The sequence below is a fragment of the Bidens hawaiensis genome, unplaced genomic scaffold (assembly GCF_021521415.1).
Source record: "Bidens hawaiensis isolate Kalapana, Puna unplaced genomic scaffold, B.hawaiensis_p1.1 tig00018746_1, whole genome shotgun sequence".
NCBI lineage: Eukaryota > Viridiplantae > Streptophyta > Magnoliopsida > Asterales > Asteraceae > Bidens > Bidens hawaiensis.
Genome location: NW_027492839.1, coordinates 299,434 through 315,000, shown reverse-complemented (window position 1 = coordinate 315,000; position 15,567 = coordinate 299,434). Strand labels below are relative to the sequence as shown.

The window sequence follows — 15,567 nt, the reverse complement described above, 5'->3', positions numbered from 1 at the left end:
ATTATGAATCTTTTTTGGGCAATATCCAATAGTAGTTTTTTTTCATGAATAACGATTTCCCAAGAGAGGCTTTGAGGGTGGGCAATGTGGGCACTCGGCCGGGGCCTATGTTTTGGGGGCACGCAAATTTTTAAAAATTCTGATAATATATATGTTTAGAATGCCCGAACTTTTATAAGCCCATATTTTATAATATACAAACGCTTTATGACTAGTCTATTTGGGTCACAAACTCATTCTAATATCATGATTTTGCTAATCGTTATGTTTATTCCTATAACCTTAATCGTCGTTAAAAAATCGTTTACATTATTTAGTTCGTTAAGGCTTAATGAACATATTTTTTTTCAACTCAACCGGGGTACGCGAATTCTCAAGGCCGGCCCTGCGATTTCCAATTCTAAGAACAATCTTGTTTTGGAATAAGCATGAGCAATAATATGAAATAAAGCATCATGCTAAGACTCTATACCAAGAGGTAACTTCGATTGAAACATCCCTTCAATTGCACCAAGCAACCATACACGACATGTAATCTCTGCAGATTTAGTAGTCACACCAACAAATAACATAACACACAAAACAACAATACAAAACCGACCTCATTATTGGAAGTCAAGTCATCGTATATTTGAAATAAATCACGAAACTTAAAACTCCCATATTAATAGTTGTTAAGGCTAATCGTTGCCAGCTAGCTACCAACAGAGGCTAACTGATCAAAGTCAACAAAAGGAGGGTGCGTTAAAAACCAAATCTATTGTGTATTTGTGTTAATGCTCGAAGAGAGAGAGAGAGAGAGAGAGACATTATTTACAGGTGATTGTGAACATGGTTTGTCGTGACGCCCCTTAGAGTTATCCACAACACCTTGCCTAACAAAAACATCCATATACCTTAAAAAAACAACCCTTTATTAAAAATAAGTATATATTTATTTTTATTTTAAAATATTTCATAATCTTTTAATCCAATCTATCAATTTTTTAAAAACTATAAAAAAAATCGAATTTATTTGTGTTTATGGAAAAGAAGTCACGACGCAGACGAACGGTTGTGATCATCCCAAATACCCATCTCCATACCATACTAAAAATGCGCACAAAACTCACGCAGGCGCACGTTAGCACTCTGACCCGTTATATCATATATCTATACTATATATAATACAACAAACAAAGGCAAATTAAGACACCCATTTTTAAGTAATTTACAAAACTTAAAGCATGAAGTACATGTGCTAGTAAGGGTAAACATGTCTTTTAAACACAATTCATTCAACTTACAAGTTTGGTCCTTCATCTTTAACCATAATATGTTTTTAATTTAACTTGTAAACTAACTTTCCATCCATGATTTTTAAACAACTATAGCCTTTTCACACGTTAATATTTTTATAAACAAGTTGCACCATAAAAACGAACATTTTATTCTCTTTAATTTGGATATGATATTGTTGTAACTTTTTTTCATTTTAAATAAATTAACAAGTTACGTAGGGTGTTCAGTGTCAGTTTTGATGGTTTTTAAGTTAAACTTATGAATCCAACCGTTAATACTGATTTTTTGTCGTCCAAAACCAAACTTAACCATTGAAAGTTGAAACTGAATCGTTACTAACGGCCTGGTTCCAGTTTGGTTTCACAGTTTAAACTTTAATAATAAATTTAGTTTAAAATAATTAATAATTTAAATGTACCATCAATTTTAACTAAAAACCAACATAATATGATCTTGAGATGATTATAAATAAAAAATGATAATTTTAGCCACATAGATGGTAAATATTAATGGAAAATCTAGATCGTGAAACAACAATTATTAAAAAAGGAATCATATTGCAATTAGGTTAATTTAAAGTTGTATAGCCAAGTTATTTGTAATAAAAAGATTATGTTCAAATAAAATTTTAACTATATATAATATATGTTACAAAACATATCTAATAATTAAGAATAAAAAAGATTAAATTGCATTCAATATTTACAGTCTTTTCTGGTTTCATATGGTCGGTTGCCGATATAAACTGCGAACCACCGTTCATTATGTTTTGAAAATTTTGAAACCGACCAACAAACCGAAAGTAAAAAAAGAAAAAGAAAAAAGAAGTCAAACCAATGACTAATTTAAACGATTTCAAGGTTTTAACCGAACCATAAACACTTATATTTGTACGTGATTAACAGGTTCAAACACCCGCTGCATCGCGCGGGCACCCGTCTAGTATTATATATATATCATTCTCTCGTCATTTATATTAATCTTTCGCGGTGATTTCACAAAACTCAACACACCGGAAAACCAAAACAACCAAACACACCAATATTATTATTATTACAATATTACCATATTACCCTCCCGCCGGAAACAACTAGATCGGACCGAATACAAACCGGTTTCACAACACTTTGATGGTTAAAACTCACGGCGGCGCCACGGCGGACGAAGACATGAAGCCGCCATTGCATAATTTCGATTTACCGTGCTTAAAGTGGGGGAACCAGAAGCTTCTACGGTGTATGAAGGTTGAATCCACCGCCGATCGGCCGGAGACTTCAACACCGCCGCGTCGGAATTCCGAGTTTAGGTTTAGATCGAGTGACCGGTACCGGTTTCCGTCGTCGGAGAAACTTCCGGCGAGAATAACCGACGGTGAGATTGAGGCGACTAGAGAGAAACTGATGTTCGATTTTCAAAAGGAGGTTGTGAAGATGAAAGACGCTATTCTCCGTGACACGACGGCGGCGACGGCGACGGTGAGTAATCAGACGCCGTGGAATTTACGGACGAGGCTAGCTGCGTTGACGGCGGCGAACGGTGTGGATGTTAATGTTAATAATAACGGTGAGGTTTTGAAATTGAAACCTAATTCTAATTGTATGTATTATTCTCCGGCGTTAACGGCGTCAACCGACGCCGTTAATGCGAGTGTTAGTGGTGAGAAGAGAGAGAGGCCTAAGTTTTCCGTTTCGCTTTCACGCCGTGAGTTGGAGGATGATTTTTTGGCTATGGCTGGACGGAGATTGCCACGTAAGCCGAAGAAACGACCGCGTATTGTTCAAAGGCAATTGGATGTAAGTCAAGTATTATTATTATTATTATTAATCTGATTATTAATTTAATAATTTAATTGTTTGTTGATTGATTATATTTCAGACTCTGTTTCCGGGATTATGGTTATCGGAAATAACTGCTGATATATACAAAGTTCCTGATGAGTCTGAGACCGCCGGAAAGGTAATAATCCGATTATTGTTATTGTTCATCGGGAAGTTTGTTTATTTTCATTCGGTTAATTAATGTTTGTTCAATTGTGTTTGTGAACGTTCGATAATGTGTTCGTTTACGTCGGTTAATGTTTGTTTGTTATGTTTGTGTTTGTTCAATAAAGGTTTTTAAATGTTAATACTTTTTAATAACTTTTTAGTGACTATTTTTAACTTTATTAGCGAGGTTATTAGCAAAGTTTTTAACTTTACGTGATTAATATATTTTTTTGAACAACATTATGTGATTAATTTATATGTAAAAATTTACACATTTCAGTGTGATCGGTTTTGCCAAAAGGGGTGGCGGCGAAGCTTATTGCCCGCTTACCTGTCTCTCTATTGTAATTGGATCGTTTTATTTGTTTCTGTTTTTAATCCTAAAAGAAATAAATGTGAATGTTATAAAAACAAACACAAACCTTGGTAGTCGGATTGAACTGTTGACACTGACCATTTTCGGTTACCAAATCAAATAAAACACTCATTCATTTGTGTTCATGAACCAGCACGAGCAAGAAATTTTGTTCGATTAGCTGTTTGTGAACCGTTTGCTTGTTCGATAAAAAACTTAATGGACAAACATGAGCACGGTCTTGTTTGGTTCGGTTCGTTTTACAAATTGTTCTTATTGTTGAATTGATTTCTTATTATCATATATTTTGAAATTTATTTAATTTATGCAGAGGTAGCATTGGGGATCTGTCTGATAACAACAATGGAGAAGAGTGAAGAGTATGATGATGAATAACTGGAATACTTGGTGTTTGATTTCTTCAAAGTTCAAATATGGGGATTTTATGCTGATTTTGCTTCTGATAGTAGTCAAAACATGTTCATAGATGTTTTTCTTTTCTTCTTATAGATGTTCAACTGAATAAAACTTGATTGTGCTTTGATCAATTCATATCCATATGCTCTGCAAAATGTGATTGATTGATATGTGAGAATTTGTTGATCTGATCTGTTTGTTTATAGGCCAAATGGGTGGTTGTTTGTTCTTGATTCATACACAAACTGGAGGGAAACATTAGCCCAAGGACTTTGACTCTGAAACTAGGAGTGTAAAGTTGTATAAATGCTAGAAAACGGACCGCGTTTAGTGAAAAGGTCGTAAACTGTTTGACATGAAGTTTGTTTATTTAATAAATGAACTAGCATCAATGATAATTCTGTTCATTTAGTTAAATGAATATGAACAAATGTTATGTTTGTTGAAGTTCTTTTATATATTAATTTAACATTTTTAGCCAATTACATTTTGGTTTAGTTTATGGAGTTAACATATGTTGTGTTGTGTTTATTCGTTTATGTTCATTAGTTTAGATTTGTTTAAGTTCATATTTATATATTATCTTTTTTAACACGTTACATTTAAGTCTTAGTTTACAAGTTTTTGTATTTCCTTTCCATTTCTTGTTCACATTAACTAGTTAGTTGTGTCCTTGAGTTATGTTTGGTACTTTGGTTGTGTTTGTTCATCTATTTTTGTTTATTTCGTTTATATTTGTGAACCATTTGTTCATACTATTAACGGTTTATATGCTCCACTATACCAAAATTCAATATATTCTACCAAAAATTTTACATACACACAAACAAGATGGATGACAAAATATATTCATTCCGCCCAAGGATTATAATAATATATTTTTCGCATTTATAAAAGTGTTTTCATATCCCACCTTGATGAATGAAAAGAAGTTCAAGATGGTCCAAGAGTTATAAAGAAAAGATGTGAAGCGGGTAAAGACCGTAAGAGCCGTCCTTGAAAATAGTTCAAAAATTTTGGGTTGAAGATGAGAAAAAATTTGGGCGTTAATAACAAAAGTTTTTTTTATTGGGCTTAAACAATTAAATTATCAAATTGACTTATTGGTTATGCTTGATTTGTGCAAAATTTTATTTTTCATTAAAATGGGCTCAAATGAATTGGTTAATTGAGTTTAAACATTATGAGCACGTATTTTTTTTTCTTTTTTCTTTTTTTATTCAACAAATGCTTCAAATAAGATACTGGCTAAATTCACCACATCGAGATACACCCGTCTTTCAATCCGGGAAAAACCTTCGTCTAAAACCAACACCCGTGAACACTCGCCGAAAAGTGCGATGAAATAAAACTCATTCAGTTAAATAATCCAACTAGTGAAAGCCACATACTCGTCTAGCCTCCCATCGTCACCCTAAAATAAAATGCTAGAGGCTGAAATAGGGCTGTTCAAAAAGTTCGAATAAAACTAACTAAAAAAACTTGATTTGAAACATCCTGAGCTGAGTTGACTCATTGTTGTTATTTAGCCAAAATCGACCTAGGCTTGGCTCGATCATGGCCCAACTCGTTGGCTCGATTTTAATCTCGTTTAACTTCAAAATCGAGCTAGAACCTTAGTTGAGTTGCCCCGTTTAATTTCGAGCCCGAGCTCGAAACCACCTTGGCTCGACTCGTGAACAACCCTAGGCTGAAATATAACCAGAGTAACATAAAACAACCACTCCATCACTAACTTATTGACAACACATATTTTTTTTAAAAAAATTAACAGGCCTACCAGGGTGATTTGGCCCGGGCAATTTAAACCCAATTAACCAATTCAATTGTAACATGTTGCAACTTTAACTTTAGATCTTTTGTACCTCGAGGATTTTAGTAATGTTTTTTGAAAGCAGTTATTATCCGCCCGGTGAGTTTCTTCTCTGTCTTAAACCCGATTTTAGTAATCACGGTGTTTGTGTTCCTGTTTTAATTTTTATTGCGTTTAATTATATATCCAAGCATTGTATGTATATTACTCATGTTCATGTTCATTCTAGTAGTATTAATTGATTACGTACAACATAATAATAATAATACTTTTACTTTAGATCAGCTTATTCATTTATGCATATAATAATAAAAATATTGTTAGATTGATTGATTTTATGGTTTAGGTAAAAATGCTAGTAATGAGAATAACCCTCGCGTGTTCTTGGATATATCCGTCGATGGAGAACCTGCTGAAAGAGTAATAATCGAGGTCAGTCGGTTAGTAGTATGTTTGTTACAGGCCTGTAAACGAACATGAACAAGGGCATGTTCGTGTTCATTCATTTAACATTAAACGTATACGGGCATGAACACTTAGTTGAACACATATTTTTTTGTTCGTGATCGTTTATTTAAAAAATGAATATGTCCGCGTTCATTTATGTTCGTTTGTTTTAACTTCTAAACGAACACTTCACGAACATAAATGCACATAACTGAACGAAGATAAACAAAACAGAAATGAACTTATATAAACAAATGTAAATGAACATAAACATAAATAAATGAAAACAAATGAACAAATACTTCTAAATAATATTTAATTATTTTTATTAATATGTAAACTCAATTATTTTATTAATATGTAAACGAACATAAACGAACGTTCACGAAAATAAATGAACGAACGAAACATGTGTTCATGTTCGTTCGTTTATTAAATAAACGAACTCCCACCGAATGGTTCATGAACAGTTCACTGAATGTTCGATTCGTCTACAGGCCTAGTATGTTACTTTGTTTCTTCATTAGCTTATCGATGTATTTCATATATTCAATGACTGAAATATATTCATGCAGCTTTTTGCTAATGTCGTGCCTATAACAGCTGAGAATTTTCGAGCACTCTGCACAGGTACTCTGCGCCCGTAATAAGATATTCAAACATTTGTTTATAGTAATTTCAATATATTATTATTGTTATTGTTGTTGTTATATGTGTAGGGGAAAAGAGGATCTCAAAAACTTCCGGGAGGCCATTGCACTACGAAGGAGCTGTATTCGGTCGTATCTATAAAGGTTTATTGGCTGAAGTATGTTGTTTATACGCTTATGAATAGATATTCAATGGTTTTTTATTTACAATACTTATTTTCAGTTCCGCTGTTTAGCGAGGCGTTTGTTTACACCAGGCGTTTATGTATATTAACTTTTATTTTGTTGTTGCAGGGAGGTGATCTCTCGGAGGAACAAGATGGTATGTATTTTATTTAAATATTTTTTTCTCAATAGAGTGTATGTGGCTGAGTTTTTGATGGTTTGCATTTGCAGGCAAAAATGAGGATAGTATCTATGGAGGATATTTCAAAGGTACAGTTTTATAAATATTATTTGTTTTCAGATTTTTTATTACTGCATATAACTCATGTTAGTGCTAAACTGCTAATACTTTCTGCGGTTTTTGTAGATGAGAATTTTAAACTTCATCATAGTGAGCCCGGCTTGTTATCTATGAGGAATAGAGGCGGAAATGCTAACGGATCTATGTTTTATATAACCTTCTCACCTCAACCACATATTAATGGGTAATTTACAGACACGTCATTTTCCAAATTGAACTTTATATCGATGCATTTCAAGTCACTCTCTTTTAGGAAGCGTATTATAAGCTTATAATAAATAATGGATTTCTATGTTTGATTATGAACTTATGACATAGGCCTTTCATTGTTTTTAACCCTTGTTTAATCGGTTATATGGCAGGTTGAATGTTGTTTTCGGGAAGGTAATAAAAGGATTGCCAACTCTCTGTCATATTAATGAGTTTGGAACACCTAGCGGAAAGCCTTCTGGGGTGGTAAAAATTGTAGAATGTGGTCAAATTTCTAAAGATAAAGGTACTGATTCTTTCAAATAGTTAGATCTAGTATTGATTCATTGTATTATTATTGATTACGAACAGCATAATACTACTTATACTTTAGATCAGTTTGTTCATTGCTAATAAGTTGATTGATTGATTGTATGGTTTAGTTCAAAATATTATCGAGAAAAACCCTCGCGTGTTCTTGGATATATCCGTCGATGGAGATCCTGCTGAAAGAGTAGTATTCGAGGTCGGTTAGTAGTATGTTAATTTGTTTCTTCATTAGCTTATCGATGGATTTCATATATTCGTTGACTGAAATATTCATGCAGCATTTTGCTAATGTCGCACCTATAACAGTCAAGAATTTTCGAGCACTCTGCACAGGTGTGTGTCTGCTCTGTGCGCATATAAGATATGCTCAAACGAGCCGAGCCCGGGCCTCAACTAAAGTCTTTCTAGTTATCGTGTCCGAGCTCGAGCATTGTATTTATTAATTTTTTACCTCTTTTTGGAATTCTATTTATTAATTTTACACTGTGTTATTACTGAACTCGAGCTGAGCTTAGGCTCATTTAAGGTTTCTCTCCAAATATATTAAATAATTAAAAACGTATAAAATTAATTAATTATATAATAAACGAGCCGAGCTTGAGCTTTTGAAAAAGATCTCGAAGTGAGCTGAACCCAACCTGTTTGCACCCCTATATATATTAGAAACATTTGTAGTAATTACATTATTATTATTATTATTATTATTATGATTATGTGTAGGGGAAATGGGGAACTCAAAAACTACCGGAAGGCCGTTGCACTACAAAGGAACTGTATTCCATCAAATCTTAAAAGGCTTCTTTGCTCAAGTATGTTGTTTATATACTTATCTCAATCAAATAGATATTCAACTAGGCGTTTATGTATAATAACTTTTTTTCCGTTGTTGCGGGAGGTGATCTCTCCGAAAAGCAAGACGGTATGTATTTTATTTAAATCTTGTTTTCGATAAGAGTGTATGGGGCTGATCTTTTGATGGTTTGCATTTGCAGGCATAGGTGAGGATAGCATCTATGGAGGATATTTCAAAGGTACAATTTTATATATGTTACAAGATATTTTACTCATGTTAGTAGTAGTACTAATACTTTCTGCGGTTTTTGTAGATGAGAATTATAAGCTGTATCATAGGGAGCCTGGTATGCTGTCTATGGGAAATAGAGGTAGAGGAGAGACCAATGGATCTTTGTTCCTTATAACCTTCAAACAACTCGGATATCTAGATGGGTAAACGTCATTTGCCATATTGCGCTCGATGCATTTCAAGTCAATTTCTCTTTTAGGAAGCTTCTTCCAAAATCAACATTTAAAGGCTTATATTATAAGGGCTTATATGAACTTATGAATTAGGCCTTTAAATGATAAACTAGTCATTGATTTTAACTCTTGTTTAATTGGTGGCAGGTTGCATGTTGTTTTCGGAAAGGTGATAAAAGGAATGCCAACTCTCTGTCATATTAACGAGTATGGAACATCTAACGGAACGCCTTCTGGGGTGGTAAAAATTGTAGAATGTGGTCAAATTCCCGAAGATGAAGGTATTGCATTTTTTAAATAATAAAGCCTTCTAAATTGAATCATTCAAATAATTTGATTTAATGTAGAAAAAAATACTAACATATACCGTTTTGACTACCTTTTTAGGCGAAAATAAAAAGTCTTTGAAGAGAGCTAGTTCTTCTGATGAGCGAGTAAAAGAACAAAGTGATGAAAGGGAGAAACAAAGGAAGCACTCGTCATCCGAAGGGCCGTTACAAATTTCAGATCGTGGTGAAATTTCTAACGATAAAAAGAACAATGTGATGGAGTCGGATCAAGGTAGTTGCGTTTTTAATCCTAAGTCGATTCATTCAAATAATTAGATTTAATATATATATTAACGTATACTGTTTTGACCACTTTTTTAGACAGAGGGCGGTCATTCGTATTCCCGAGAGAGCACCCTCGACAACAGGTTGGGAATGATCATATTGTAGCGATGCTCACGGAGCTGAGGCAGCAGAGTGATTGGATGATGGCATCCATTCGTGAGATTGCCAGGGCGGGAGCTGTTAACTTACCAGATTATCCATTACCCCGTTCGCAGCAGGGTGATCGTAGACACGATTAGTTGGTTAGGATCCACAATGATTCCTAAACCACAAACCGACTGCAATAAGGAGTTTATCAGGAAGACTAGAAGGTCAAAGTCAAAGTCAAGGTCAGCCGTGGTCAAAGGCGTCTGGTTTCTTATGAAGATATTTTTATTGCACTGTTTCTGTTTTAACTTTTGTTAGTGATTAATTTGCTGGAATGGGTTATTAGTTTATTTTTGTTATATATTCAATGATTTCAAAATGATCGTAAGTATAATATATGAGTTTAAGCGAGTTAAGTTGATTCGGTCTGTCTAAGCTCGTTTTAAAGCATTGTAACCTAAACAATGCTTTGTAACATGTCAGCTTATCAGTGTCATGGACAATCATGCTTATACATTAATACAGGGATAAGGATTATTATAACATATAAAAATAGATAATTTTTTTAACGAATAAACGGGTATTTGTATTTGGTTAATGTTGTATATTTGTGTACATGGATGATGAATTCGATCAATGATGCAAACCCGTGATCTTGATTTCAATCTTGGTTTTTTGAAAAGTTGTCTGGATTAATCTTTGAATCGTGTTTGCGGGTTAGACACAAATAATTTATAGGATAAGACAAATTTCTGATGATGGAATTGGATTTGAGGTTTTTGTGTATGCGACGAAGAACCAGAGAAGAAATAACTGCCGTCTTTTGTTCTGTCTATTTGATCGAGTGAGAGAGATACCATGGAATGAAAACATCGGCCTATAAAGCCGATTCTCACATGAGCCCAAATAATTAATTAGAACCCCACTTATCATTATACTTAAGGCCAAGAATAGCCACATAATAAATTCAAATAACATCTAGAATCAAATTGAGTCCGAACAAAATGTTTTGTTACTTATCACTCCCACATTAATCCTTAGAAGTTATTTAACTATGAATTTAATAACTAAATATTGTAAATTTGATTAAAAAACAAGGTCGTAATAAGGGCGATTGGAGAAGAAAGATGGATGAGTTATTTTGAGCAAAAGTTGTGTGTGAGTTTTAGAATTTCAAAAAAATTGAGGTGTGTTTAACAACTAAGGAGCACCTTAGTGAAACCAAACACGAAACAACACATACGAGACACAAACAACAAATAAAGTGTCACACCAAGTCGTAACCATTGTTTCTATTTCAGCTCGTTAGTAAGGACAATCATTCTTATACATCAAGGGTTAGGGATTATATAACATTCTTAATATAATAAATAAAAACAAAGTTGTGTCATGTGGCATATTATTGGATCATCTTTGTGTCACTTGGCATATGTTTCATCCCACATTGTTCTAGCAAGAAATCATATATGAAACAAAAGATAATGCATTAAATTATAAAACATATTAGTTTTGAAGATAAAGGACCATGAGTGAAATTTGATACAAACATAAAGAATAATATATATAATTCTATCTATATATAATGTTGGCTTATAATAAACTTAAATGCTTGAAGAATCATTTCGTAATGGACGTCAGTATTATATAAAATCATTACAAACTATAATATTATAGCATATGAATTAACCCTCCCAGGTCGTTTGAATATATGTTCGAGTCGTTTAATGTTATAACCAACGTCCGTATCCATCAGACACATCCGAAAATTCGAGTAATTTAATTTAAAATAAATGACTTATATGTAATAAAAATCTTGCATGTGCGGGCTTATGCTAGACTCGTTATGATTAAACTTAACAAATTTTAATCATTCGGGAAATAACGTTACGGAATCATGTTTAAGAAACGAACGAAAAATCACATGTTTTACGAAGTGTCAGATTCCTAAACAGAAATATGCCAAATAATTTAGTGAGAATGCGTAATGACAATAAACTTGAGCGCTACGACAGCGAGTTGATGCAAATTCCGTTAACTTTTAACAAAAATTAAAGGTATCACCTAACATTGTTAAAATTAAAACCTTAATACCTATAATTTGTAACTTTTATAGTTTTGTTACTCTAGGAAAATTTAAGGGACTAGCTTTGTAATTGTGTTTTGTTATTATATAAAGAGAGAATTATTGTTTGCGTCTCTTTGGTTTCTGGGCAGAGGCACAATGAGCCCCCGAAAGACAAATTGAACTGGTTGAATCCCTGTGGTTTAAAAAATGAACCATTTGATTTCCTGTCGTTAACTAAAAATGTGAAATTACTAGTTTACCCTTTATTTATGATCTATATGAGTCCTTGTGGTTAACTGATTGCTAAGTTTCGGCCCCTCTTTAAAAATTACATTCAAATTAAGTTATTAACCACCAAACTATAACCAATCAAGCCATAATCAACCAAAAAAATGAACCAAACTTTTTTTTAACAAAAATAAAAGAACCGACCTTTTTTTAATAAATATAAACGAGCTGAACTAACTTTTTTTCAAAAAATAAACGAACCAAACCTTTTTTTAACAAAAATACAAACTGAACTTTTTTTCTATAAAAAATAAACAAACCGAACTACTGTTTAACAAAAATAAACGAACCAACTACTTTTAAAAAAAAATAAACGACCGAACTACATTTTTAACAAAAATAAACGAACTAAATTTTTACTAAACTAAACGAATGTAACTACTTCTAAAATAAGTAATGAATCGAACTCCAACTTAGCACAAGTTACGACGATATTTTTGATAAAAGTAAGTTCAGTTAGATTATTTTTGTTTAAAAAAAGTTTGGTTCATTTATTTTTGTTAAAAAAATTTAGTTCAATTTTTTTTGTTTAAAATAAGTTTGGTTCGTTTTTTTAAAGTAGTTCGGTACCTTTGTTTTTGTTAAAACGAATTGTTCAATTCGTTTAGTTTAGTAAAAAAAAGTAGTTCGTTTAGTTTATTTGTATTAAAAAATGTATTTTGGTATATTTATTTTTGTTAAAAGAGTAGTTCGGTTAGTTTTATATTTGTCAAAAAAATCGTTCGGTTAGTTATTTTTGTTAAAAAAGTTGTTCAATTTGTTTATTTTTGCTAAAAAATAAGTTTGATTCGTTTTTCTTTTATTGTTAAAATGTAGTTGGATTCGTTTATTTGTTAAACGAAATGAACTAAAGTGCTTGTTAAAAAGAGTGGTTCGTTTCGTTTAGTTTAGTAAAAAAAGTAGTTCGATGCGTTCATTATTGTTAAAAGATAAGTTTGATTTGTTTATTTTTGTTTAAAGATAAGTTCTGTTCGTTTAATTTTGTTAGAATGATAGTTGATTCGTTTATTTTTGTTAAAAAAAACAAGTTCAGTTCGTTTATTTTTGTTAAAAAAGTAGTTTGATTTGTTTACTTTTGTTAAATGAAATGAACTACTTGTTAAAAAAAGTGATTTGGATCGTTTATTTATGTTAAAAGGTGATGGGGACTCAAGGTGGGTAATTACGAAAGTTCAAGGGCTCAGAGTGACAATATATATATATATGTGTGTGTGGATGTGTGTGTGTGATTGATTTCTTTTTAGAGTCACTTTGAGTTTTAAGAACTCGAAAGAATTCAACGTAACAAAAAAATTTTGAATTTTTTTAAACATACGTAATACGTAAGTGTAAGTAACGTAAAAAAATTACAATATTTTTTTACAAACCAAATCGACTTATTACACATGCGTTACTAACATTTAAACTTATGTAATTATCAAAAAAAATTATTTACTCTCCTGATTAATTTTTTAGTTAGATTTATTCTCAGTCACATATTCAATACTTTATTTAATTGATTGTGTGATCCATATTGAGTTCTTAAATTTCTTACATATTCAATACTTATTCTTGTAATTATTGATGATTAGTAATAACAAAAAGCACGACTGTTTTTCTTTTTTTTATCCTTTGCACTTTTTGAAGGTTACTATCGGATTCAAGTACGAGGCATAATTTCGTCAAGAACTTTTTATTGTGTTCAATTATTGTTATTCGTATAAAATCATTTTGTTTGTTGATTACACAATCCTTAAAAAATGTTCAAATTTATAGTTTTGTAAATATTGTAATCAAATATGTTTTAACATTATATTTTATATATCTTAATATGTTAACTTTTATGGTACGTTTATTTTCCTACTTAAACTTAAATGACCAATTCTTCAATTAATTGTTGCATTTAAATATGGAATCCATTAGAAAATCGTGTATGCTAGATATGAATTTTAATAAAAAAATAAGTAGTTTTGACTTTTAAAAAGGTTATGAAGTCAAAAATACATGTGAAGTCCTTTTCACATCTGAATGTATTGACCAACATTGGCTATAATTTTTTTATTGGACAAGCAGTACAATCATTAAAATGGGTCTCTCTCCATATATATATATATATATATATATATATTTTCTAGGTAAAAGATTTACACATTCAAATATGAAATTCATCTTTCCACAAATCATAAAACAAATTTTTACACATGGTCAATTGAATGTCACGTTAACAATAGTTACAAGACGAGATGGCTTTAAAGTTATCCTAGATTGTAGTGGTAATCTTTTAAATACAACATCAAATATTAATATTGTATAAAAATAAGTCTTTAGAAGTTTGTAATAAATTTTCAAATATTTTTTTATCTTTTATGTCATATTTATGTTAGTTGGTTACTTGGTTACATGTTTATTTGGTTTTCAAAATTTCAAGATTAATATGTTTTACAAGTATTTTTTTCAACCCGTGTGACACACGGGCATATAAACTAGTATATATATATATATATATATATATATATAAGTAAAATGTCGAATCTACCCCTGAAGCTAACAAAATTAAGTAACGGTGAGGACTTAAATGGTTCATTTTTGAAACCATAGGGATTCAACCAGTTCAAAATTTCTTTCGAGGGACTCATTGTGACTCTGCCTTGAAACCGTTGGACGCAAATTGTGATTTTCTTTTATATAAATAAACAATCTCCCTCGATTTCTTTCATCATTCAAACAATACGCGGGAGTTTTTGAATGAGATAGATAGATCGGGGTTTGAGGGTTTCGAAGATTGAAGATCTCCTTGATAATAATAATGTTTCGCAATCTTTTTCTGCAATCTGCCAGTGCCGATACCGATACCGGTGTGTTTCTTCTTCACTCTCTTTTTTAATTGATGTCGATTTTTGTAAATTAATAATGTTCCTATTAAGTTTAAACATATTCGTTCATGTGATTGATTACTTAAGTTAGCGTTAGGATTAATTTCATCCAAGCATTGTGTATTGCTGTTGCTCATTCTAGCTAGGATTAATTGATTACGTACAGCTTTTGCTTCAGATCTGCGTATTTGTTTTTATGTATTTGCCTAATTATCATATTGTTTGATTGATTGATTGCATGGTTTAGCTCAATAATAATACTAATAATAATAATAATAAAAACAACAATAATAATAATAATAATAATAATAATAATAATAATAATAATAATAATAATAATAATAATAATGTCTGACTTTCGTTTTCAGTTTGATGTGCCTGCCGGTGAGTATGTTTTAGCATAACATATTATTTCATCATAATAGTAGTTGTTTTATGTGTTGTATTTGCCTAATTATGATATTGATTGAT

The 15,567-nt window shown here is 31.6% G+C and overlaps 1 protein-coding gene across 1 annotated transcript; it reads left to right on the top strand.

Annotated features, from left to right (window-relative positions):
- Positions 1–2,241: 2,241 nt before the first annotated feature.
- On the top strand, positions 2,242–4,197 carry LOC143556845 (uncharacterized). The gene is made up of 3 exons (XM_077046076.1): positions 2,242–3,074; positions 3,157–3,237; positions 3,953–4,197. Exons 1-3 carry the CDS (start codon positions 2,412–2,414, stop codon positions 3,956–3,958), a joined length of 750 nt encoding a protein of 249 aa, XP_076902191.1. The 5' UTR covers positions 2,242–2,411; the 3' UTR covers positions 3,959–4,197.
- Positions 4,198–15,567: the final 11,370 nt, after the last annotated feature.

What these genes read in the sequence shown, in the direction of transcription:
- LOC143556845 (XM_077046076.1), top strand. Translation starts at nt 2,412, where the DNA reads ATGGTTAAAACTCACGGCGGCGCCACGGCGGACGAAGACATGAAGCCG. An exon ending in TTGTTCAAAGGCAATTGGAT is followed by an intron (nt 3,075 to 3,156) that starts GTAAGTCAAGTA and finishes ATTATATTTCAG; the next exon opens with ACTCTGTTTCCGGGATTATG.